This window comes from Impatiens glandulifera, chromosome 3 (genome assembly GCF_907164915.1).
Source record: "Impatiens glandulifera chromosome 3, dImpGla2.1, whole genome shotgun sequence".
Taxonomy (NCBI): Eukaryota; Viridiplantae; Streptophyta; class Magnoliopsida; order Ericales; family Balsaminaceae; genus Impatiens; species Impatiens glandulifera.
The window spans coordinates 7,695,889-7,723,602 of NC_061864.1; the positions used below are offsets into that span (position 1 = coordinate 7,695,889).

At 34.5% G+C, this 27,714-nt stretch overlaps 4 protein-coding genes across 5 annotated transcripts in view; 2 read left to right on the forward strand and 2 right to left on the reverse strand.

Moving 5' to 3' along the window:
• LOC124929622 overlaps positions 1–7,893 on the forward strand; it is a gene marked incomplete at its 5' end in the record, with an annotated part of 8,038 nt that extends 145 nt beyond the window's left edge. Inside the window, 5 exons of the mRNA XM_047470026.1 lie at positions 1–381; positions 473–1,422; positions 5,999–6,641; positions 6,745–7,726; positions 7,821–7,893. The exon at positions 1–381 is cut by the window's left edge and continues 145 nt beyond it. Of these exons, the coding sequence (XP_047325982.1) occupies positions 1–381; positions 473–1,422; positions 5,999–6,641; positions 6,745–7,703 (2,933 nt within the window). The remainder of the gene's footprint in view (positions 382–472; positions 1,423–5,998; positions 6,642–6,744; positions 7,727–7,820) is intronic.
• Positions 7,894–11,832: 3,939 nt separating this feature from the next.
• Positions 11,833–13,399, reverse strand: LOC124932585 (UDP-glycosyltransferase 76B1-like). Its single transcript, XM_047473239.1, has one exon. It carries the CDS (start codon positions 13,334–13,336, stop codon positions 11,942–11,944), a length of 1,395 nt encoding a protein of 464 aa, XP_047329195.1. The 5' UTR covers positions 13,337–13,399; the 3' UTR covers positions 11,833–11,941.
• A 5,344-nt stretch (positions 13,400–18,743) lies between these two features.
• Positions 18,744–24,700, forward strand: LOC124929455 (probable pre-mRNA-splicing factor ATP-dependent RNA helicase DEAH5). The gene is made up of 4 exons (XM_047469817.1): positions 18,744–18,902; positions 19,567–19,702; positions 19,858–23,057; positions 24,082–24,700. Exons 3-4 carry the CDS (start codon positions 19,867–19,869, stop codon positions 24,473–24,475), a joined length of 3,585 nt encoding a protein of 1,194 aa, XP_047325773.1. The 5' UTR covers positions 18,744–18,902; positions 19,567–19,702; positions 19,858–19,866; the 3' UTR covers positions 24,476–24,700.
• An 811-nt stretch (positions 24,701–25,511) lies between these two features.
• LOC124932679 lies at positions 25,512–27,271 on the reverse strand. 2 transcript variants are annotated; one of them, XM_047473345.1, is made up of 5 exons: positions 26,731–27,271; positions 26,477–26,641; positions 26,077–26,389; positions 25,923–26,000; positions 25,512–25,841 (listed from the first exon to the last, which is right to left on the reverse strand). In XM_047473345.1, the coding sequence occupies exons 1-5, from the start codon at positions 27,028–27,030 to the stop codon at positions 25,738–25,740; spliced, it is 960 nt and encodes a 319-aa protein (XP_047329301.1). In that variant the 5' UTR covers positions 27,031–27,271; the 3' UTR covers positions 25,512–25,737. The 2 variants fall into 2 exon arrangements, with proteins under 2 accessions (XP_047329301.1, XP_047329300.1); XM_047473344.1 differs by having other exon boundaries at positions 25,512–25,847; positions 26,731–27,269.
• Between the last annotated feature and the right edge of the window lie 443 nt (positions 27,272–27,714).

Below are 27,714 nucleotides of genomic sequence, written 5' to 3' on the forward strand. Positions count from 1 at the left end.
AACACGACCACGCCCTCCTCCTCGTCCACTCCGACGTCCATCGCCGCCTCACCCGACTCCCTGGAACCTTCCAATTCCACACTTACCCCGACGGTCTCCCACACGATTCTCTCCGTTCAGGTCAAGTATTCGTCTCCCATATCTACTCCTCCCTTAGATTTACCATTAAACAATTCTTCCTAGATTATCTTACCAATTCCGCTACTCAATCGCCGCCCGCGACGTGCATCATAGCGGATGGAGGGATGAGTAGTTGCGTCCTAGATGTCGGTGAACAGAGAAACATTCCCATCATTTACTTCCGTACAATCGGCGCCTCCTGCTTCTGGTGCTACCATCGTTTCCCTCAGCTTATCCAATCCAACGAGCTCCCATTCCAAGGTCTTATATTTATTTCAATAAACCCTGTTATTTAATTAACCCACACTAGCTTGATGATCTCTTCTTTCTAATTAAATTAATTCTAAATCAGGAACCGACTTGGATTTACCAATACAAAACGTCACGACCATGGAAGGCTTTCTCCGGCGACGCGACCTACCCAACATGTGCCGCACTTGCGATTTGAACGATCTAGCCATCCAGTCCATTATGACCGAGACTCTATCTAGTAGGCGAGCCCACGGTATTATATTCAACACCTTCGAGGATCTAGAAGGACCGGTCCTTGATGAAATTCGAACTGAAATCCCTAATGTCTACACAATCGGGCCAATACACGCCCATCTGAAGACGAGGCTAGCTGAGAATGAGAAGGAGACATTGTCAATTTCAGCCACCAACAGCCTGTGGAAAGAAGACCGGAGTTTCATGGGATGGTTGGATTCACAATCGGACAAGTCTGTCATCTATGCTAGCTTTGGTAGCTTAACAATCTTGACAAAGGAACAACTACTTGAATTTTGGTATGGTCTTGTTAACAGCGGCAGACCCTTCTTATGGGTAGTAAGGCCCGATTCAGTAACTGATGATCAAGACGGTCAAATTCCGACTGAATTGGAGGATGGGACGAGGGATAGAGGTCGTATCGTGGGTTGGGTACCGCAAGTAGAGGTTCTATCTCATCCGGCCATAGGTGTATTTCTAACTCACAGTGGTTGGAACTCGACGCTCGAAAGTATTGAGATTGGGGTGCCTATGATTTGTTGGCCTTTCTTTTACGATCAATATTTGAACAGTAGATTAGTGGGAGGATTGTGGAAATTGGGTTTGGATATGAAAGATATTTGTGATCGGGTTGTAGTCAAGAGAATGATCGATGAGGTGATGGATGTTAGGAGAGACGAGTTCGTAAGGCGTGCTAACCGAATGGCTGAGTTAACTCGGAAGGCTATTACAAGTGGCGGTTCATCCTATTCTAATTTTGATCGTCTTATTGATGACATAAGATCCATGGCACATGCAGAAAAGTCAGATTTTACCTACTAAAGGATTTGTTGTTTGATTCTTATAAGCAAGCTCGTATAACTATTTTGATATAAGTTTGATTTCTAGAATTGAGAAAATAAATATGATTTAATGAGTAATATTCTTTATCATAGAAAAGATAACTAATTTAATAAAACTTAAGAATTAGTTATTATATTTAACCTAATTAATAGGAGATAAATAAATAATTTCTCATCATCCTTTCAAGCGAAAAGGTGAGGCACAAGTCGTGAGTTTGCTACATAAAAGAGCAAATCGATGAAAAGAAAGACATTTGGTGAAAATATCAGTCACTTGATCTTAAGTAGAAATGTATTGGATGAGTAGTTGTTTACGAACAATTTTTTCTTGAACAAAGTGAAAATCAATTTTAATATGTTTTGTGCGAGCATGAAATACCGGGTTTGCTGATAAGAATGTGACACCAATATTATCACACCATAGAATTTGGGAAGAAGAAAGTGAAACTCGAAGTTCACTAATAAGTAGAGATTGAATCCAACAAAGATCAGCAATTATATATGCAAAAGCACAGTATTCAAATTCAGTACTAGAGCGAACAACTACTTGTTGTTACTTAGAATTCCAAGAAATGAGGTTGTCACCTAGAAAAATACAAAATTCAGTTGTTGAACGACGATCATCAGGATATCCTGCCTAGTCAGCATCAGAGTGGGCAGCAAGAGTGATTTGAGAATTTGGACGAAAAAAGATCCATTGACGAGGAGTGTGACGAAGATATCGAAGAATACGTTTAATCGTTCGAGTTTGCATGAATTGACAAACTCAATTGACAACAAAGGCTAATTCAGGATGAGTTAGTGTAAGATATTGTAGAGCTCCTACTATACTCCGATAGAGAAACAAATCAAATAAAGGATCACCATCATGTTTAGAAATAAATGAGCCAGTAGAGACGAGAGTGTGTAATGGCTTTGCTTGAAGCATATCAGCCCGAGTGAGAATATCATCAATTTACTTGGATTGAGAAAGAAATAAGTCATCTTTGGTACGAGTGACTTCCATTCTAAGAAAGGAAATAATTTATTTAATTGAAATATATTTTTTTGTTAGAAACGATTTAGAGTTGTTTGTGAGAATAATAGCATCCACATATACTAAAAAGTATGCAGTTATTTGAGGTGCATGATATGTGAAGAGAGTCGTGTCAGATTTCGATTCTATGAAATCAAAATATAGTAGAGCAGTCCGGAGAGTAGTATACCAAGCATGAGGAGATTGTTTAAGACCTTATATTGCTTTATGAAGTTTGCATATATGATTAGGAAAATTTGGATGGACAAAATCGGGTGGTTGTGCCATGTAAACTTCTTCTTGTAGAGACCCATGAAGAAATGCATTACTATTATCAAGTTGATGAATGAACATTGATAAGATATTGTCAAAGAAAGAATAACACGAATAGTAGTAGGTTTTGCCACGGGACTAAATGTCTTTTCATAATCAATACCTTGTTGTTGATGGAATCTTTTAGCCACAAGACGTGCCTTATGTCGATCAATAGACCCGTCAACTTTATGCTTGAGTTTAAAAACATATTTATCCAACAAGATTATAAGATGGTGTACGGGGAATAAGAGACCATGTTTTATTCTGAATAAGAGTATTATATTCATTTATTATGGCAAAACGTCATTGCGGATCCTTATTAGCTTTGGTAAAACATGTAGGTGTAGTAGCGGAAGAAGTAGTAGTGAGAGTTGATGAGGACATAGATCGTGCTTTATTGTGTGTGATCATTTGATGAGTAGAAGATTTAGGTTCATTAACCGTTGTGATAATTGGTTGTGTTGAAAGAACGGCAATAGTAGTAGAAGAAGATGATATAGTGTTTGGTGATCGGAGAGGGTGATGGTGGAGACGATGAAGTGATATGAGATAATAGAGGTGATATTGATGAATTAAGTATAGTTGTTAGAAGAGTTGTCTCATTATCTTCTTGTGGTTTAGAAAATGCACAAAGTTCTTACTTTTGAAAAAAAAAGTGAGTTTGTCAACAGTGACATGTCGAGAGATAAATATTCGTCTAGGCGGAATATAAAGACACTTATAACCTTTGTGAGATGAGCTGTAACTAAGGAAACTGCATTCAGTAGTATGAAAATCGAGTTTGTGTTGATTGTACGGTCGTGTGAGTGGATAACAAGAACACCCAAACGTATTCAAAAAAACCATAATCAGAAGAAGAGTTAAATATAGTCTCGAATGGTGAACGTTGATGTAATGTCGGAGTAGGAAGACGATTGATAAGATATGTGGTTGTTTCAAAAGCTTCACTCCAATAATGTAGTAGCATAGATGCATGAGCCAATGAAGTGAGACCAGTTTCCGTAATATGACGAATTTTTCGTTCAGCAATACCGTTTTGTTCACTAGTATGTGGGCAAGATAAACGATATAAAATACCATGATCATCCGTTAATGATGTGAATATTCTTCTCCCCAATCAGTTTGCAATATTTTGATTTTACGATTAAATAAATTTTCAACAAGTAGAAAAAAGTTGATAAACGTATTCAAAATATCTGACTTTTTCTTTAGCAGATATATCCATGTGAATTTGCTAAAATCATCCCCAAAATGTACGAAATAACGATAACCAGTAGACGATAATTCAGGAGCAGGTCCCCAAACATCCGAATGAATTAGGTCTAAAGAAGCCATAGATGTAGATTTTGAAGCCGAAAAAGGTAGTTTATGTGTTTTTCCATATTGACATGATCCACAAAAAAAAATAGTATTACTACCTGAAACTAGTAATTTAAAATGTGATATAACTACAGATGTAGTAGCGCTAGAAGGATGTCCAAGTCGTGAATGCCAAATTTGAGCCGGAGATCGAATACCAATAAATACTTGTTTATTAGACATGTTGAAAATGAACTTTCAATAGGTTTAATGCAATAAAGTTTGTCCTTGAGTAATCCCTTAAGAAACACTATCTTCGTATCTCGGTCTTTAATAAAACAAACATTCGGGTATAATTCAAAAAATACGTTAATATTTGATGAAAATCTCGCGACACTCATCAAATTTTTAGTAATATCCGGAACGTGTAAAATATTACGTAAGTAGAGAGATTTTTGTTTATTTAAAATTTTAGTGGTACAAATATTATAAATATTTAGAGGCATATCATTTCCGATTTTAATAGTTTGAGTACATGTATATGGTCGGTAGCACCTGAATCTGGACACCGAGTGGGATCTACAATAGTAGACGATGTAACTAACATTGTCGTATGATTTGTAGAATGATTAAAAGGAGGGCACTCGAGAGCACTATGTCCTTGTACATTACATATTTGACAAGATGGATTATAAAAACAACTTTCGGAGCGATGACCAATTTTATGACAAAAATTACATTGCGGACGATTATTGTCTCGGTTCTGTCTTTGGTTATTTCCGCCTTCATGCCTATAAATATAAGCAACATTCGCCGAAACGTTTGAGCGCGAAAAATTTTCATAATGGAATTTTCTTTTCTTGAATATGAGTCGTTGTTCATAATTTAGAAGGATGTTTGTCATCTCATTAAACAATAGATCTTGTCCGGAAGTTAGAGCACATATCATCGGCTTGAACTCGTCTTCAAGCCCGTTGAGTAGAGTTAGTTGCAGATCTTGATCAGAAACATATTGTCCGGCAGCGATAAGTGCATCTGATAGGTTTTTGATGTGTTGAATGAAGTTAAGAAGAGAATCACTACCTTTGTGTGCGTTTAGGAGTTGACTCCGTAACTCAAATAGTCGACTCTTTGATTGAGAAACATAGATTTTCTCTAAGGTTTTCCAAAGTTCTTGTGCCGAAGATGATTTTGAGACTTGTTGACGAATCTCGTCGGTCAATGTTGAAAAGAGCCATGCAAGTACCCTTTGATCTTGGATACGCCATTGTTTAAACTTTGGATTCTTGATTTGAATTGTATTATTTTGATCATCTGTTTCTTGAATAAATTTGGGAGGAGTTTCAAAATTTCCTTCTACTATATCCATAAAATCATAACCTATCATGATTGGAGTAACTTGTGATTTATAATAGATATAATTATATTTATCAAGCTTTACGCTTCCAAATATTATTGGTAGAACTGAGGAGTGATATTGTTCTTCCATTGAAATCGTTTTCGGGAGTTTTCTCTTATACGCTCTGATACCAAATTAAATTTCTTGAATTGATAAAATAAACAAGAACTATTTGATTGAGTTCTTGAAAAGAAAGATTGAAATAATATTATTGATTGAATGAACAATTTTTACAATAGTTTATCTATTTATAATAGTAATAGAGATATAACTAAATTCAGAAAATATAGGAATTGGTTATTATATTTAGCTTAATTAATAGGAGCTCTTATTTATTTAATACTTTATCCATACAAATTAAAACATTAAAAACAAATATAGATCATTAACATCTATTAATTATTAATAATAATGAGTATTTAAAAAATAAAGCATATTTAAAGTTAAATTATTATTTGTGTGTTTTTTTGAGTAATGACAGGGAAATGAAATATTTGTATTGAAAGGGTATCAACATGAAAGGCTACTAGATGGTTGACTAAGTATAACCTTTATTTTTTCAAAATTGGCAATATATACCAAATATCTGGTTTGTGTCGTGTTGGTGAGAGAGTTAACAACAAAGAGGAGGAAGACTTGAAAAGAAGAAAAAGAATGGAAGGAAGAATTCCCCCCCATGTCCTCATCTTCCCTCTCCCAGCTCAAGGTCATGTCAACTCCATGCTTAAGCTCTCCGAGCTTATCTGTCTCGCCGGCATCCACGTTACCTTCTTCGTCTCCGACCACGACCACGACCTCCTCCTCCTCCACTCCGACGTCCATCGCCGCCTCTCTCGCTTCCCTGGAACCTTCCAATTCCACACCTACCCCGACGGTCTCCCACACGATTCTCTCCGTTCAGGTCAAGTATTCGCCTCCCATATCTTCTCTTCCCTTAGATTCACCATTAAACAATTCTTCCTAGATTACCTTCACAATTCAAGTACTCAATCGCCGCCGCCGGCGACGTGCATCATAGCCGATGGCGCGATTAGTAGTTGCGTCCTTGATGTAGGCGAACAGAGAAGCATTCCCATCATTTACTTCCGTACAATCGGCGCCTCCTGCTTCTGGTGCTACTATCGTTTCCCTCAGCTTATCCAATCCAACGAGCTCCCATTCCAAGGTCTTATATTTATTTCAATAAACCCTGTTATTTAATTAACCCACACTAGCTTGATGATCTCTTCTTTTTAATTAAATTAATTAATTTCCTTATAATTAATCAGGAACCGACTTGGATTTACCAATACAAAACGTCACGACCATGGAAGGCATTCTCCGGCGACGCGACCTACCCAACATGTGCCGCACTTGCGATTTGAACGATCTAGCCATCCAGTCCATTATGACCGAGACTCTATCTAGTAGGCGAGCCCACGGTATTATATTCAACACCTTCGAGGATCTAGAAGGACCGGTCCTTGATGAAATTCGAACTCAAATCCCTAATGTCTACACAATCGGGCCAATACACGCCCATCTGAAGACGAGGCTAGCTGAGAATGAGGAGGAGGAGACATCGTCAATTTCAGCCACCAACAGCCTCTGGAAAGAAGACCGGAGCTTCATGGGATGGTTGGATTCACAATCGGACAAGTCTGTCATCTATGCTAGCTTTGGTAGCTTAACAATCTTGACAAAGGAACAACTACTTGAATTTTGGTATGGTCTTGTTAACAGCGGCAGACCCTTCTTATGGGTAGTAAGGCCCGATTCAGTAACTGATGATCAAGACGGTCAAATTCCGACTGAATTGGAGGATGGGACCAGGGATAGAGGTCGTATCGTGGGTTGGGTACCGCAAGTAGAGGTTCTATCTCATCCGGCCATAGGTGTATTTCTAACTCACAGTGGTTGGAACTCGACGCTCGAAAGTATTGAGATTGGGGTGCCTATGATTTGTTGGCCTTTTTTCTATGATCAGTATTTGAACAGTAGATTAGTCGGGGGATTGTGGAAATTGGGTTTGGATATGAAAGATATCTGTGATCGGGTTGTAGTCAAGACAATGATCGATGAGGTGATGGATGTTAGGAGAGACGAGTTCGTAAGGCGTTCTAAACGAATGGCTGAGTTAACTCGGAAGGCTATTACAAGTGGCGGTTCATCTTATTCTAATTTTGATCGTCTTATTGATGACATAAGATCCATGGCACATGCAGAAAAGTCAGATTTTACCTCCTAAAGGATTTGTTTGATTCTATAAGCATCTTTGTATAATTGTTTCCTATAATAATTTTAATTAATAAAATACTCAAAGAAAAAAATTTATAATTTTATGTTTAAAATTAATTTTCTCTATACTCTCTCATTTAACAACTTTTGTTAGAAACTTTATTTTTTTATTAATAGTTCCAACAAGACTAAAACTGATATCCCCACTTATATATATATATTAAACATTATATATAATATTAATTATTAACTTAGTTTAATATATTGTATTGTATATATATTTCAAAATTTGTTAATAATTTACTGATAAATTGCTTGGAAAAGGAATGTCGGCACAACATGATTAGTTGATAAAAATAAAATAATCTTAATCTCCCAATTTCCCTCTTCTTTATAATACTCTAATTTATTTGACATTCAATAATTGAAATCATTGATGATGACTGGTTATGAAATTTTATCAAATGATTTGTATTTATTTTGAAAACTAATAGACCCCACCTCAAGATGGAATCAAATCATGGAAAGAATGTGAATTTGATATAAAAAAAGTTTAGACAAAGGTGTCAAATCATGGAATAATGAATGTCAATTTTATATAAAAGGTGTAAATTTTGTTTATTAAATTATAAATTTTTATTTATATATAAATTTATTAGAAAGTTTGACCGAAATCGCTAACAAGTAACAACGTTCAAATTCCTTACAGCTTTCTGCCATGTCATATATGTATATATATATAAATTAATTATTCTTCATATCTTCTCCTATCTCCTCAAACTTCAACTTCATCCAACCGACACTTTCATTTCATTTAATACATCTGCGTATACATACTTTACCAATTTCAATGTATATTCCCAATCACTTCTCAAACTCTTTCTTTCATTCTGAGTCCTTATCGAGTTCATTCATTTATCGAGGTTTTCTCCACGACAATTTCTACCAAACACGCATACGATTCATCAATTTTCATGAACCCGATTCAGACTCTGTTTCTAAATTAAAGAACACAGTCACTATTGAGATCCAAAAGTCAATAGTTTTGTGAAGCCATCGCGACTAAGGTCATCGGACGATTCGGTAAAGTTTGTCAGCATCCTCGTTAATATATTATGTGTTTATTTGGTTGATGTGGTAAAGGAGTTTGATGTTCCTAATTATATCTAAATCAACATGCGCCTTTTATTATATAAATTCCAATTCTAATACCAATTTCAGGGTTATCAAACACACCCTAAGACTTTATATTTCATGTTATAAATTGTAAAAATATATTATGTTTTTTTTACAAAATTTAATTTGTAGTTCAAATGTAAAAATTATTTTCAATTATTTGATGGGAATAATATCAATTTTATTTATAAAGATTTATTTTGTAAGTTGTAAAATTTTATTTATTTATACAAATTTATCAAATTTATTGAACTTAAGTATAGTTTTCCTATCTTGTCTGGTTATATCTACAATTTTTTTATATTAATTTTGTAACGAAATATGCTTAAGTTAAATATATGTTACAATAAAATAAGTGTTGTTTCAGTTAATAAACCGACTTAAGACAGGAAATGAATTGGCATGTCTAGAAAGGCCTTGTTCATAAATTGAGATTTCTAAATTCAGATTCGTGATCTTCTCTTAGGGTGTGTTTGATAACCCTGGAATTGGGATTGGAATTGGAGTCGATGGCTAAGTCTTTCGGGTGGATGCGCTCGGAAGGCCGCTTTGAAGTACAATTCCTATCGAGTGACGGGTAGAATCCTTTGCAGACGACTTAAATATGCGACAGGGTATTGTAAGCGGCAGAGTAGCCTTAGTAACGGCGAGCGAACCGGGATTAGCCCAGCTTGAAAATCGAACGGCTTCGTCGTTCGAATTGTAGTCTGGAGAAGCGTCCTCAGCGGCGGACCGGACCCAAGTCCCCTGGAAGTTGTTGTTTGGCTAAGTCAGGACCGTGAGAAATGTTAGTTGTCTAAGTCAGGACCGAGTGAAGTTGTTGTTTGGCTAAGTTAGGACCGAGTGAAGGAGTGTGTAACAACTCACATGCCGAATCAACTAGCCCCGAAAATGGATGGCGCTTAAACGCGCGACCTATACTCGGCCGTCGGGGCAAGTGCTAGGCACCGATGAGTAGGAGGGCGCACTCTAATTTCTTCAAAGTAACAGCGCCAGAGGCACGACCCGGACAATTAAGGTCAGGAGCGCATCGCCGGCAGTAGAGTCAAGACGATCGATACTCACCAAGGCGGACCGATCGTCCCAACGGATCCAATTCCAATTCTTATGTTTGTTAGATATTTTAATATTAAGAATTGGAATTCGAATTAGAATTTCAATGGAATTTAATATAGTGTAATTTGATAGTTCTCGATTCCAATCTTTTTAGGTCGGAATTATAATTCTAAATTAACACGTTTTTTTTTATGTTTTTGACATGTTTAACACGTTTTTCACACATTAAACACGTTTAATACGTTTTTAACACGTTTAACACATTTAACACATTTTTCACACGTTTAACATATTTTTATATTTTGGCACGTTTAACACGTTTTTGGCACATTTAACACGTTTTTCACGTCCTTGACGCGTTTAACATGTTTTTGACATATTTAACATGATTTTCACGTTTTTAACACGTTTTGACGCATTTAACACGTTTTTCACGTCCTTGACACGTTTAACACGTTTTTGACACATTTAACACGTTTTTCACGTCCTTGACACGTTTAACACGTTTTTGACACGTTTAACATTATTTTTACATTTTTAATACGTTTAACACGTTTTTGACACGTTTAACATATTTTTTACATTTTGGCACATTTTGCACGTTTTGGCACGTTTAACAAGTTTTTCATATATTTAACACGTTTTGACACGTTTAACACGTTTTGACACGTTTAACACGTTTTCACGTTTTTAACACATTTAACACGTTTTTTTTACGTTTTTGACACGTTTAACATATTTTTCATATTATGGCACGTTTAACACATTTTTGACATGTTTAACACGTTTTTGGCAAGTTTAACACGTTTATCACGTTCTTGACACGTTTAACACGTTTTTGACACGTTTAACACGTTTTTAACACGTTTTTGGCACGTTTAACACGTTTTTAGATACGTTTAACATGTTTTGACACATTTAACACGTTTTTCATGTCCTTGACACGTTTAACTCGTTTTTGACAAATTCAACACGTTTTTGACACATTCAACATGTTTTTCACGTTCTTAACACGTCCTTGACACGTTTAACACGTTTTTGACACGGTTAACATGATTTTCACGTTTTTAACACGTTTTTAACACGTTTTTGGCACGTTTAACACGTTTTTGACACGTTTAACACGTTTTGACACATTTAACACGTTTTTCATGTCTTTGACACGTTTAACTCGTTTTTGACAAATTCAATACGTTTTTGACACATTCAACATGTTTTTCACGTCCTTAACACGTTTAACACGTCCTTGACACGTTTAACATGTTTTTGACACGTTTAACATGATTTTCACGTTTTTAACACGTTTAACACATTTTTGACATGTTTAACACATTTTTTTTCATTTTGGCACATTTTGCACATTTTGGCACGTTTTACAAGTTTTTCACATATTTCACACGTTTTTTTTACGTTTTTGACATGTTTACCTTATTTTTGACACGTTTTGGCACGTTTAACAAAATTTTCACATATTTGGAGTGTTTAACACGTTTTTGACACGTCTTTATGTTTTTAACACGTTTAAAACGTTTAAAACGTTTTTAACACGTTTAAAACGTTTTTAACACATTAAACACGTTTAACATGCTCTTGACACGTTTCACCTATTTTTTAGATTTTTGACACGTTTGACATATTTTTTATCGTTTTTGACACTTGAACGAGACAATTAACCGGTTTCACATGTTTATTATTTTGATGTAAGAAATTAGTAATTTCATAGTTAAAATGATTAAAAAAAAAAAACTACATCAAATACAATCTAAAAGCTTTTTTATGTAGTTTTTTTTTTTATCATTTTAACTATGAAATTACTAATTTCTTACATCAAAATATTCTTATTAAAATTTAACTGCCCAAAGGGCTAATATGATATAAAAAAAGGTTTAATAATTAAAACAATAAAATTCAAATAACTTATTCATTATCAAATAAAACCTTAAAATAACCCACATAAATTAAGACATATAACATTATTTGAATTGAAAAACAACTTTTTATTTCTTTTATTAGGAATCAATAAAATGATAGAATGTGAGCAAAAAGATCCTTCATATTTCGATATGAAGATCCATCGTCTTCCTTGAGACAATCATCAACCTTCCGCTTCAAATCCATGGCTTTCTCTGTCATCTCCTCCTTCTCCTCAATCATCAGCCTCCTTATCCCCTTCTCCACTCGTTCTCTATCAAGTTTTTCCTCAATCTGTATTCCAATCTTCCAAACAAAGCTAACATACCTCGCATTCACCATCTGATCGCCGGCAATAGGAAAACACATCATCGGTATTCCCTCACATATACTCTCCAAAGTAGAATTCCAACCGCTATGCGTCCAAAACCCACCAACAGCAGGATGACCTAAAACCTCCTCCTGCGGCGCCCATTTCACAATATACCCTCTTCCTTCAATTTCATCGGAAAACCCATCCGGCAACCCCTCCAGCCAACCAGACCCACGAACCAGCCCAACCCGGACAACCCACAAGAACGGTTTCCCGCTGTTCGCTAATCCCGTAGCGATTTCTACGAACTCTGTTTTACTTAAGGTCACCAAACTCCCGAAGCTCACGTACAGAACCGATTTGGGTTCCTGTTTGTCTAGCCAGGAGATGGAACTCCTGTCTTGGACTAATAAACTGCTGGCGGCGGCGGGGAAGAGCTTGTTGAATGGTCCGATCGTGAAAATCGGCACATTTAGTTCACGGCGGAGTTTGATTAACTCGGATTGTTCGAGTAGATCACAAGAATTGAAGATTATCCCTGAAGATCTCTTAGCCGCGTCAATCATGTTGTTCAGCAGCTTTTCAAGTGTTTCTGGGTCGGTGGATTTGACAGTCGGAATATCCTTCACTCTAAGAGGAGGAAGATCTGGAACTTCGTCATCCATCTGTGGATCCTGCTGAGGAATGTAACCTTTCTTGCGGAGAAGTGGGAAATAAGAGAAAGCTAAGAAACAAGTGATGTTACTAGTCCTGAGAATGATCCTATTAATCTTGAGCTCATCGGCAATCGTTTGAGAGAAGTACCAAACCGCGTCGGTTATGAGGCAACCGACGGTCTCGTTTGTTTGTCGGAAATGGGATAGTAGTCCGGCGAGGGATTGACGGAAGGGTTCGGCACATTTGGTATTGAGGCTGTTGAGGAAGGCTGTGATATCGACGCCGGAGGATTGGGATTCGGATTGAGATAGGGAGAGTGGGATGGAGTGGAAATGGAAGTGAGGATATGTTGAAGAATTTGGAGAGTTGAAGAGAGTGTGGATTATGGTTATGGAGAAACCTTTTGAGTAAAGGATATTTGCTAATTGAAGCATTGGATTTAGGTGTCCTTGTAAGGGAAGTGGAAACAGAAGTAGACGACATTTACTCTGTTTCTTTGTAGCTAATTCGCCTCCTTGCAGGTTCTCCATTAATGGCTTCTTCTTCTTCTTCTTCTTCTGATTATCAAGCAAGAATATAGCAGATAAAATATCATAAGGATTGAAGATATATATATTTTAAAACTACCTAACTTTCTTTCACTGTACCAAACTATCCAACATTTTATTCAGTTTTCCTAACTATTCAGTTTACGGATCTATCTATAAATTATTTGGTGTGGCCACCTTGATACTCACTCTGTTTTTATTGTCTTACCATTTATGTGGTGGATGACCTCACCAAAACAATTATTTTCATTAAATTAATGTTTGATGTGAGCTTTTTTAATTCTTTTTAAGTATAATATTATTATCATTCTAATAATTAAGTTATTTAGTTGATCAACTAAAATATTTAAATAATTTGTTTTATTTTTATTAAATTTTAATTTTAAAATAAATAATAATAAGTTAATTAATTAAAAAATTAAATAATATATATTTTCTATAAAATAATACTTTTTAAATAAAATTCTTAAAAAACAAGATCCAAGAGACCAAGGATCTCCAACATGTTGAAATAATGTGATTTTTAAAAAAAAAAAAAAAATTATTGGTATTCTCAAATAATTTAGAAGAGTTTTTCATTTTTTTTATATGTACAAGATCATTTAATTTGATAATACCTGTTTACATGGTTAATCAGCCTTGGAAAAAGATAATTTTTACTTTCTTTCAAAAATTTTGGTAGAAGATTTTTTTTCATATTTATTTGTTCAACTTACTCGATTGCATTGCTCTTCATTATGAATTTTAAATCTATAATTATCAAACCTAACGTAAAATTTTTCGTTTATTTCTCAATACAAAAATAGTATAGTATTTTATTTTTATGTTACTGTGAAAGTTATAAATTTGGATCGATTAAATTGAAAATATGAGTTAATTTTTTATTCAAAATTTATTATTTAATAAATATAATTTATTTATTTATTTTATAGGTCAATTAATAGTACAAAATAGTTAAATTTGATTAATTATTTTGTTGTTAAATTATTGTAACAATATAATCATGATTACTATACTAATATTAATTTATGTGACAAAAATATTTTTGAATGTATCAAATATTTTAATTCTCATTTAAAATCTTTTAAATTGAAATAGAGATAATAATAATAATAATTTTTTAAATATTTAAATTTTATACCACCCAATTTAAATAAATCAAAATAATAATAATTTTGAGCTATTTTAAAAATAAATAAATAAAATATAAAATAAACTAAATAAGATATATTATTATTATTAATAAAAAAGAAAATAATCAAACAGACCTAAGCCTTAAACCAAACAGTCTGTGAGCAGAAGCCAAGACATGGCGCCATGCCTTGAAAGTTAAATCATCTTGGCACGTCATGGGGCACAAAAATACAAACTTCATCAATACTCCATTAAATCGATTGAATTAAAATCTAAAATGATCACCACAAAGTAGTGATATTTATCTCACTTGATTGAAAATCCCTTTTAAGCCCACATAAGACAAATTTTACTAAAGAAGAAAAAAATCATTAATGATTCGGCTTTTGCATATCCTATAAAGATGACAACTTGAATTGAATTATACGATTTTTCCCCGAAATTGAACGGGATGATATTTGTGTTTCCAATCCGTCATGTTCTTACCCGAACACTATAAACATAATTAAATATATTAAATTAATAATATATTTATTTTTTCATTATATTATATAAAAATAATAAATTTATATTTTTATATTAATATAAAATTTCAAAATATTACAATATATTATATTAAAAAAATCGTTTATATAATTTTATTGATTTTTTTTAAATATCTTATTAACGGTGTCTTGCGGGGATTCTCTGAAATCGAACGGGGCAGAGATGGTATTAAAAGAATTCTCGAAATAAAAACAGGACGGAGATAGTAATGCATTCCTCGTCTCAAAACGTCCCATTGCCATCCCTAATCCCTCGGACTTGGTCAGCTGTAAATAGAACCAATCAGGCATTCTTAATAAGTTGGAAGAAAATGTTGAAATTAAACTAATTTTATTAATTAGATGAAAATGATAATTTATGCAAATGAAATTCGTATCAAATTTAAATGTGAATTAATTGTAAAATTTAATTATAAAATGAAATTCACAACAAATTCAAATATGAATTAAGGTTAAATTTAAATTAAATGAAATTCACATTAAATTTAAATGTGAATTAATGAAGAATTTAATTCAAATAAAAATAATTGGTTAATTGTTACAATTAATTATTATGTCTTGAACGAGACAATTAACAAATGTTGTTAATTATTAATGTAACTATAAAATACTTATTGTTAGATTTAAATTGCATTCTCTTAATAAAGATTAATGTCAATGTAATCAAAAAGCATGCAAGATAACCATTGGATTGATGGATTAGTGGCTATTGGATTAAAGAATTGACGAGTGATTTAAAGTTTAATTTCCAATTATATATATCCATTCATTCTAATTCTTTTCTACACACCATCTTATCATTTTCACTATAGAATTCCAAAAGTTTTTCTTATTCTTTGTGAGCTTTCTTCGAGTTTTTGACTCGACTACTTCTTTTGAAAGTTGGTGATAAGTGTGATTCAGGTAATTTGTTTAGTTCGCTATTGTAGTAGTTTTTTACAGTGAAACTATTGTATTTCTATTGGATTTTTTCTATTAAAATATTCATATTTTCTTTTTAAATCATTAATTAACCTATTAATTATATTTGTCTCCCTCTAAATTCACTCCCTCTAAATTCACTGCTCACTTTATTTTATAAATATAATATATATAACTAATATTAATAATATTTAATTATATAATTTAAATATTATATATTAAATTAAAATATATTACATAAATATTAAAATAACACATATATATTATTTTTATTTAATTTTATAAATATAATTAAAACTAAACATATTAAATAAAATAATTCAAATAAATATTATAAACTAAAATAAAATATTATACACTAAAATAAAATATTCTTATGTAATGTATTTTATTTTAACATTTATGTAATGTATTTTATTTTAAAATATATGTAATTTATTTTATTTTACTGTTTAATATTTTATAATATCCATTTTAATTATTTAATTTAGTAGGTTTAACTTTAATTATATTTTTAAATCAAGTAAAAATAATATATATAAATATTATTTTAATATTTATTTAATATATTTTATGTGTAAAATAAATTAATTAAATGAATTAAATGGATATATAAAAATGAGTATTTTAATAAAGTAAATGAAAAGATGAGTAAAATGAGAAAAATAGTTGAAATTTTAGATAGACAATAAATTGCCAAAGTGAACAAGGAATAGGTGTAAGAGTGGAGAAAATCATCTAGAATCTTCAATAGAAATATAAAAATGTTCGTTACAACTTATTCTAAGCTGGATTTCATTAATATAAGTATAAATGTTATAATTAATCTCTTCTTCTAGCCTAGTTGCAACAAGAGGTATCTAGAACATTTTTATGTTATAGTAACAACATATCCTAAGGTGTTGGGTTCGAGTCCGTTAGGTGACAAGTTCTGCGTCTAGTCAAACGATTAAGTGTATTTGCGGGCTAAATACTTAATTTGTTGCCCCATTTAATATCTTTTTCTAGTCTAGCTGCAACAAAATGTGAATATTTTTACCATAATGTCCTGGGTTCGAGCCCGTCAGACGGCAAGTTATGCCCCTAGTTAAATGGTTAAGTGTGTTTACGGACTACATGTTTAATCTGTTGTCAGATTTTTTTTAAATGGCACAATTAAGGACATGTTTGATCCTCGATCTAATGGTTTCAGTATCCGAATTATATATAAAAGAAGATTAAACATTATAGAGAATTCGTCTCATAATAGAATTTACTTTTGGTATGACGCAAATAAGTGTTCTTGTTTGAAAAAGACGTTATGCGCTTGCAAGACATAGATAGTATCATGTGGGTTGCTAAGATGAGTTTATATAATTTTTGTTGGGAAAACTTTAGGAGTCAAAGATTTCATCCAAGTTCTCGTTCTTTGGATGAAGCGTTATTCACGGTGAAATTTTTACAGATGATATGTACATGAAAAAAATGTTGTATTATTGTTAGTCGTTGTCGTATGTGTCACAAGAAGGTTGAATTGACAACTCACTTACTTTGGCATTGTCGAGGGGTGATTATATTTGGAATCTTTTGTGGAGTATCAACAAAATCCATTGAGTAATGCCAGAGTCTTTGAGTAATTGTTGATAAATTTGGATTGATGCAGTTAATATGGCGTTGGTCGAGCTACAGAGTTCTGAACCCTCTAGTCGACTCAATTACATCGGCCCTATCGCCGTGTGTTTTAGATCAATTAAATCTTCGTTTCTTCTTTATGTATTTAGTCATAAGTCCAACCCTTTTCTTTTTAAGACCTACAAAATTAAGTTACCATTCCAATTATTTTTTGGTGGACTATCTAGTTGGAGAGAGAAATTTTCAAACTTTTACTGATCGTTGTTGTCTGATGCATATCATTCATAATGTTATTATTATGATAGTTTATGAGATTCATTTTGGAAAGTCGGTAAAATTCGCCGAGAAGTTAATCGTTTTTTTTTAGAACTTACGAGCTCGATAACCTATTGAGTAATATTTTTTAATTTTATTTATTTTCTCTTTATGTCATATTTTTGACGTTGTACTCAAAGGATTTTCATCATTTTTAATATAAATTTATATTTTTCAAAAAAATTATAAAAATAACCAAATATCCATAATATTTTTCTTTTCCAAAATAAAAAAAAAATAACTAAACATGCCTTAAATGTAATTCTCACTTAAAATCTATTTGATTGAAAGTCACAACTTTAAGAGATAATGATAAATTCCTACATTGAAATAATAAAATAATAAAATAATAAAATATTAAAATATAATTATAATATATAATGATTTTTTTAATATTATGAATTTATTATAATAATTTTCAATAATACATTATATATTCAACATGTGTTTTTTATATATTTATTGAAACTCACTTAAAACATTTTTTTTTCTATAAATTTTATAGTTTTTAGTAGTAGCGGACAATAACCTTGTTTAAGAGTCAAATATTTTGAATTTAATTTTTATTAAAAATACCGTGGATTATAATTTTTGTTTTCAAAATAGTCTAAACCGCCACTAAATGAATAACCGTTAGTAAGAAATAGAGAAATAACTCTTTATTTTTTTTAAAAAAAAGGTCAAAACCCGTATTTTGCAGGCTTATTTAAAATGGGCCTAAATGTAATTAAAACGAGCCTTAGAGAGCTGATTTTCTTTTTTGGGCTCTTCGCTGAATCCAGATATATATATAAATGGGCCTTCAATGAACGAATATATATAAAAATGAGCATTTTTCTGCTAAGATATATAAAGGAGGACCCTTCGGTGAACGGAGAGGAGATCTTCATTTGAGCTCCAGGCGACCGGAGCAAAGGAATCCCAACTCTGTAACAGAACAGCAGCTTCCAGAGCATGAGTCGGCAGCGGCTTATCTGGTCAGGGACTCGCGGTTGAAGAAAGCTCTATTTGATTCCTAATCTGTAAGATTCCTTGAAGCCCTAGCTAGTTTTTGATTCCTTCAATTAGATAAAGGCTAGGAGAACTAGAAATATGTTTAGGATTTGAGATTAATTTTAAGAATGCTATTCAACTTTGTATACGTGAAATTTGGAATGAATTTGATTTGAAATTGATTGATGCTTGTTTGATATTTCATGAGTCGATGTTGTTGTTCCTAGTTGAAAGTGTTTTGACTGTGAATAAATATTTAATCGTTGCTGAAATTTTAGTTTCGGAAAATAGGTAGAACTTTGTTTGGCGGTTTAAAAAAGATTCGTTGTAAAAACTGTTGCAAGGAACTTCTCTGTTTTAACTTTTCTTCTTTGTAATGAAATCAAAGCTTGAATATAATCATCTCTCAAACGTAACAGAACTGAAATTCAGAATTTATAAACTTTTTTCAAAAATTAGGAATTCCAGATTTTGTTCTTCATTTATAATCTAATTTTGTATTTGATTCTTGACTTGATGAAACGTCCAAGATATAGTACTAAACTAGATAAATGCATTTGGAATGAAGTTATGCATATTGTTTTTCAAATTGGATACAAGAGGGCCTTTGAAATTATCAAACATCTGCAAGGTTTATTTGTTGAATTTCTCGAAAATGAACTCATTTTAATCTGATAATTTTCTACATGATAGTTGACTCCACCTTACATCAACAATCTATCTTTGCTGCGGGAAGTTTAAGAAGAGTTATAGTGTCACCTCCATCACGACCTCTCTATATCCGAGCTTTTTCTCCGGGACCTGAATTAGGGTTTCACTAACATTGAAGGTAATTGATCATTACAAGTTTGTATTTACATAAATCAACAATGGTCACTTTCACATAAGGATATTGTTTCACAAAAGATACCTCTATAAAACTTTTCAATAGATTCTCTATTCCTTTCTTTTCTAATTGAATTTTTTATACTTTATCTTTTTTAGGATAAGAGAATGGATTCTCATGCCAGCGGTTTGCAAAAGCTAGAGTATCTATCTTTGGTGTCGAAGGTCTGTGCAGAGCTCGAATCCCATTTGGGGTTCGGAGACAAAGTACTGGCTGAGTTTATAATTGAGTTGGGTAGGAACTGCGAGACAGTTGAGGAATTTGACAAGCAATTGAAAGAAAATGGGGCTGAGATGCCAGATTATTTTGTCATGACATTGCAGAAGATTATTCATGCTATCTTGCCGCCCAAGCCCAAGTCGAAGTCCACTAAAGATGGAAAAAAAGAAGCCGGTGGTGATGGTAAGAACTCTAGTTTCCCAGCTCTAGTGATCGCTGACAGTAAAGATAAGGTGAAGGAGTTGGAGAGAGAGATTGAACTGGAGACCAAGGAGAAGCACAGAGGGCATGAAAATGAGGATCTTAAGAAGCATAATGATTTAGATAGAAGCAGAGGAAGAGATGGGGATAGAGACAGAAACAGGGACAGAGATAGGGATAGGGACAGGGACATGAGATCTAGACACAGGGAGAGAGATAAAGATGACACAAATGGTCGGTATAGAGACCATGATGAAGAAGACAAGGGTCGGGGGAGGCATAGAGATCGTCATGACAAGAGTAGAAGAAATGGGCATGATGAAGATGGAGACAATAGAGAGGTTGATGAAAGGAGAGACAGAAGGAATGAGAGATATCATTCCGATGAGCCGGAACTGTACAAGGTATACAAAGGCCGAGTGTCCAGAGTTATGGACACAGGTTGCTTTGTTCAACTCAGTGACTTTAAGGGAAAAGAAGGGCTTGTTCATGTCTCACAGATTGCCACTAGGAGGATTAGTAATGCCAAGGACTTTGTAAAACGAGATCAAGAAGTATTTGTGAAGGTAATTTCAGTTTCAGGTCAGAAGCTTAGTCTTTCTATGCGAGACGTTGATCAAGATACTGGTAAGGATCTACTCCCTCTAAAGAAGAGTTCAGATGAAGATGCTTCACGGACTAATCCTTCTGGAGCAAGTCGTGGTGGTGGTCCCACCACAAAAACTGGACTTTCAGGCATTCGAATCACTGACGAGGACGATGCTGCTCCATCACGTAGTCGAAGACCATTGAAAAGAATGAGCTCACCGGAGAAATGGGAAGCTCAACAATTGATTGCTTCTGGTGTTATGGGTGTAAAAGATTATCCTATGTATGACGATGAGGCAGATGGATTGCTATATCAAGAAGAGGGACCTGAGGAGGAGCTCGAGATTGAGTTAAACGAAGATGAGCCAGCCTTCTTGCAAGGACAGAGCCGATACTCAGTGGACATGTCACCTGTCAAGATTTTCAAGAATCCAGAGGGATCTTTAAGTCGTGCAGCTGCGCTCCAATCCGCCCTTATTAAGGAGCGTAGAGAAGTTAGGGAACAACAACAAAGGACAATGCTGGATTCCATTCCAAAAGATCTTAATCGTCCGTGGGAAGATCCAATGCCTGAGACGGGTGAGAGGCATCTAGCCCAGGAGCTTAGAGGTGTTGGTTTATCGGCCTATGACATGCCTGAGTGGAAAAAGGATGCTTATGGAAAAGCTTTAACATTTGGGCAGAGATCAAAGCTTTCCATTCAGGACCAGAGACAAAGCTTGCCCATTTACAAGCTGAAGAATGAATTGGTCCAAGCTGTCCATGATAACCAGGTATTAGTTGTAATTGGTGAAACGGGCTCAGGTAAGACAACTCAGGTGACTCAGTATTTAGCCGAGGCTGGGTATACTACCAAAGGTAAGATTGGATGTACTCAGCCCCGTAGAGTCGCAGCAATGTCTGTGGCAAAGAGAGTGGCTGAAGAGTTTGGGTGTCGTTTGGGAGAAGAGGTTGGATATGCTATTCGGTTTGAGGACTGTACTGGGCCCGATACAGTGATCAAGTATATGACTGATGGTATGCTTATGCGAGAGATTCTAGTTGACGAGGAATTGTCTCAATACTCGGTTGTAATGCTTGATGAAGCTCACGAGAGGACAATTCACACTGATGTTCTTTTTGGCTTGCTGAAGCAGCTTGTTAAACGGAGGCCCGATCTTCGCTTGATTGTCACTTCCGCTACTTTAGATGCAGAAAAATTCTCAGGCTATTTTTTCAACTGCAATATCTTTACAATCCCCGGAAGAACATTTCCTGTCGAGATTCTTTACACCAAACAGCCTGAATCCGACTATCTGGACGCATCTTTAATTACTGTATTACAGATCCACTTGACAGAGCCTGAAGGAGACGTCCTCCTTTTCTTGACTGGTCAAGAAGAGATCGACCATGCATGTCAGTGTCTTTACGAGAGGATGAAAGGCTTAGGGAAAAATGTGCCCGAGTTGATTATTCTCCCGGTCTATAGTGCACTTCCTAGTGAAATGCAGTCAAGGATTTTTGAACCGGCTCCTCCAGGGAAGAGGAAGGTGGTAGTAGCAACTAATATTGCTGAGGCTTCCCTAACAATTGATGGGATATATTATGTTATTGATCCTGGATTTGCGAAACAAAATGTATATAATCCCAAACAAGGCCTTGATTCATTGATCATAACTCCCATTTCTCAAGCTTCAGCGAAACAACGGGCAGGGCGTGCTGGACGAACAGGGCCTGGAAAATGCTACCGGCTTTATACAGAGAGTGCTTTTCACAATGAAATGTCATCAACATCTATTCCAGAAATCCAGAGGATAAACCTTGGAACAGTTACACTTAACATGAAAGCAATGGGAATTAACGATCTTTTATCTTTTGATTTCATGGACCCGCCTACCCCTCAAGCCCTTATTTCTGCCATGGAACAGCTCTATAGTCTGGGTGCATTGGATGAGGAGGGACTTCTGACTAAATTAGGAAGGAAGATGGCTGAATTTCCATTGGAGCCACCATTGTCGAAGATGCTTCTCGCGAGTGTGGATCTTGGATGTAGCGAGGAGATCCTGACTATTATTGCCATGATTCAGACGGGTAATATTTTCTATAGACCGAGGGAAAAGCAGGCACAGGCAGACCAGAAGAAGGCAAAGTTTTTCCAGCCTGAGGGTGATCACTTGACTTTGCTTGCAGTCTACGAAGCTTGGAAGGCGAAGAATTTTTCGGGCCCTTGGTGTTTTGAGAACTTTGTCCAATCACGGTCATTGAGGAGGGCTCAAGATGTTCGTAAGCAGCTCCTCACTATAATGGACAAGTATGACTACTGTTTATTTTTCTATTATAGCTTATATTTACTTCTTTATTTATCTCATTTCTATCGATTGATTCCATGCTGTGTTTTCTTTTCGTAAATTAACTTTGTTTATAGTGTACACATCTTAAAAGTTAGAGTTATACTATGTCAATGGGACCTAGCTGAGTTACAGTGATCTAATGGTGGTAGTATGATATATTAGTAATAGTATAGGGTAGTATGGTAATTAGTATAGTAAGTTAGTAGGTTTGGTGGGTTAGTTGTTTTATAAGTAGTAGACTATGGAACATTCAGTATTGAATGAAGTAGTTATTGAATCTGGATTATCTTCTATCAGGTTTAGGCCATTCTTAATCTCGTCTATATTTCTTCTACAAATCTCAGATCTCTAGGCTAGTGTAAACTGTTTAACTATGAAGATAATCATCTAGATACATTTGGAATATAGTTGTGGCTGTCTATGAGCCTGTTTGGTGTAGTTTTTTTGATAAAAATAAATAGTTTTTAGGTTAAATGACTAAAATGTTTTTTTATTTATTTTTAAAAAAATATTAAATGATAGGTATTTTAGTTGATGATTTGAATATTTGATTCTTGATGGAATAAGAGGTTATTTGGATACACCTTCATCAAAAAAGGTCTAGGCTACCATTGAGATCACCGTTACCTTCAAATGCCTTCTGTCGATTATCCAACCGTCTGATTACCCTGAAACTTGGACAGTTGTACTGACTATTTTTAGGTGTATACCAGTTTGTAATATGGATTTGGGCCTGAATACGCCCAGCCCCATTTTCAAATGCATCTACATTGGGAAAAGCAAACTGTTACATTACAAATCAAAATACACCCCAACCCCAATATGATCATTGTTTGACCTAAATGGGAAGTCTGCATCTAGTTGACACTGAATCTTTTATTTTAATATATTTGTTCAGAAAAAAGGTTAATTAATTTTGGTATGATAAAATGTGTATTTTATTTACAAATTTTGTGTCTGAATGATGGTGTTTGGTTATTTTAGGTATAAACTGGACGTGGTGAGTGCTGGCCGGAACTTCACAAAGATAAGGAAAGCAATAGCAGCAGGATTCTTCTTCCATGGAGCAAGAAAGGACCCTCAAGAAGGGTACAGGACATTGGTCGAAAACCAGCCTGTTTATATCCATCCAAGCAGTGCTTTATTCCAGAGACAACCTGATTGGGTCATTTACCACGAGCTTGTAATGACAACCAAAGAGTACATGAGAGAGGTCACCGTTATTGATCCCAAATGGCTTGTGGAATTAGCCCCCAGGTTCTTCAAAGTGTCCGACCCTACCAAAATGAGCAAGCGCAAACGCCAAGAGCGCATTGAACCACTTTACGACAGGTACCATGAACCCAATTCATGGCGGTTGAGTAAAAGGCGCGCTTGAGCTTGATTCATCTGTTTCCCCAAGTTATTTTTGGTCGGCTATTATTGTAAGAGAAATGTAAGCGTCAAACCAAACCTCTCCTCCCCCTTGTTTACAAGTTTTAAATTTGCATACATCTAGTGAGATATTATAACTTAAATGATGGTTTTGGTTAGAAGCAATTTCATATTCCTGCATTTAGATCTGTAAGTTGATGCTTCAATTAAAACAATAATTTTGTGCTCATTTGTTGTAGATGTATTATTATTTATTATATGGTTTTCCTTGTTTTTAGATCCACACCTTTATCATACTAAACTTATTCAAATCAGGCTAAGTGAAGACTCTCATTTGCAATTTATATATATAAATAATGAACATTTATTTGAATGGGAGATATAAATAAAGAAAGTAAAAAAGAGAGTAAAATTAGTGGAGTAATTTTAATTAAAGTTTAGGTAAGGCCTATTACTATTATTGTCCTTTTTATTCCTTAAAATAACTAGTGCTAATAACAAAGTAGTAATATAGCTGTTGTGGGCTTGTTTGGAAAGGGTTTTTAATGCACCAAACTCGTACACAGGTTTTATTGAATTTTGGTCCCACTATGTGACAAGCAAAAGGAAATAGAATCACCACATTTATATCTACATTTCACACAAATAGTAATAATTTGAAATGAATCCATTGAACCCACCAACACTTTCAACTACCAAACAAGACCTAATACTTTCTTTTTTCACGAGAGAAGCAAGCATACTGAGCATTTGACCATCCGATTCAAATCAAAATGGCAGAAAGATTTAAAAAAAGAAAAGTGGGCCCCAATGTAGATAAGACTAGACTACTACTACTCTACTACACACTTCTTCTTCACGCGAACCCGAGCAGATAGATCCAAGCAAAAGAATTTCAATCTTTCTTTAGTTTATTTTAATAGTTTTATTACATGCATAAATTTATGTTTATGTTATTTCCAGAGGTTGAAAGTGGGAAGTTTTTCCAAATAAAAAATCTTTATATGAATAAGAATGGATAATAAGAACAGAAACATAAGTGGAGTAAAGAAATTTAGAGTTTTATTTAAATTTATTACTTATAACAAAACCATACTAACTTATATTTCCTTTCCTTTCCATACAAAATCAACAAAAAGAAAAAGACCTAAACCTGGATTTAACTAACTATTATTATTAATATTATTAATTGCAAAACTCTTCTTCATCTTCTTCTTCATCTGAAACCGATTAAATGGCAGTCAAACAAAAGAGAATATAGAAATTTCAGTAAGCCCATTCTTGAGGAAGACACAATTCATCTGTCCCGAAACTTAGTCTCTGCTGTGGATTCATCAACTGCACCTTCCTATTTCTTGCTGCCATGGCTGCTGCATCTACCCAAAATCAAACACAGTTCAGTTAAGGAACATCAACTCTACTCAATAATTCTTTCTAAGTCTGTTTTATACCTAGATTTTGGATGAAAGGGCTCTCAAAGAGAACAGGATTCTTCCTCATCGGTACCTGATCCGAAGGAATCGCCAAATCTGCACAAATAAACAAAAGGGTTTTAACTAAAGAATACAAACAGTAATGTTAAAGGATTCAAGTACAAAACTTTACCTGGTTTATTTTGAAAATCTGAAAGAGGGGTTCCGTATCGTCGGGGCAAAAACACGCCGGTTCCGGCGCACTTTCTCTTCACTTGATGAGATCCATCGTTGAGAGGAGGAGGCGGATTTAGCCGTTGCTGAGACAGGGGAGGCCATGCAGCAGCAGAGGAGTGTGGAGGAGAAGCCACTGTTGTCTCAGAACCGCCATAACCGATTACTCTGTTTCCTTGTCTGTTGTTCTGGAGCATGAACTTTTGCTGTGAACAGTAAACATCTCTGTTGTTAGTCTTTATGGGAGAGATGTTGTGTTTTAGCGGCAAACCCTAATAACAAAATGAAAACTTCATCAAGTTAGTTATTGTTAGATACAGAAAAAAGGAACAGAGAAGGGTAAAAAGGGGGAGTGACACCTTATTATAGTCAGCAGCGTAGAGGGCAGCAACGAGAGGAGGAGGAGGAGGATTCTTTGGAGGCGGTGAAGGGCGGTGAGGAAAGAGAAAGCCATTTGGAGTCTTGAAAATTCGTCCGGTGGTACCACCGATGATTCCTGGTAGAGGCGAAATCAGCTGTTGCTTCTGAAGAAAGAAAATGAAAAAAATTAGAGATGAAATGGCAAGGTATTAATTAAGAAGAAGAATGGAAGAAGTGGGTGGTAATTAGTTACTTTGGAAGGGCAACATGGAAAATAAGTAGAAGATAAGGCGGCGGCGGCAATGAAAAGACGGTCGGTGGTGTCCATGATCTGCTGATGATGAGGAGGAGGAGGAGGAGAGGGGGATGAGTAATTAAAAGGAGGTTTTTGGGGGAAAGAAGAAAAGTAGGAGTGGTGTAGAAATGTGTCTTCGGGGGCGGCGGTGGGGATGAGAAAGTCGTCGGCATCGTCTTCGTCGGAGAGGAAGTCCGGCGGAAGCCAGAAAGCAGGTCCTTGGTTGTTGTTGTTATTGTTATTGAGGATGTCAGCCATTATTAGTAATAGGGAGTGGGAGGGAGGGAGAGTAAATGAAAGAAAAGAATGGAGAATGGGAAATTAAATAGGGTCTTCTTCACTCTTCACAGGAAGGTGAAGAAGAAGAAAGAGAGTGATAGTTAATGAAAGTGGGTTTCGTTTCGTTGCTTGTTTTTTGGGAGAAAATTAATTAATTAATTAATAAATCATCCATCCATTCCCCCACTAAACCCTAATACCAGACACAGAAGAGAGAGAGAGTGGAGAATGTGGAAGACAGGGGGAGCTTTTATTAAGGTTTCAGGCAGATTCGGAGACAGGTCAGAAGCAATACAACATATATATATAATTTATATATATCAATCCGGAGGAAGACATGCAAACAACATGAAACAGTGGTGGTCAATAACCTTATATGCTTGACTCTTTATTAATATATATATATATATATATATATATGTTATTCTAATCTAGCTAGCTAATTTCTATTTATTTATTTTCTATTAGACTGTAACTATTGAAACTCTTGCATATCTATATTTAGTTTTCTTTTTTTTTTCTTAGCTAAAAAATATTGAGACACTGATATATGTCCCACCTTAAATATATATGAAGTCTTTATAAGGATTAGACAGACTAATAGATTATACATATCTCCCTTCCCTTCTAATCTAATCTAATCTTTTGAGCTTAAACTGTATG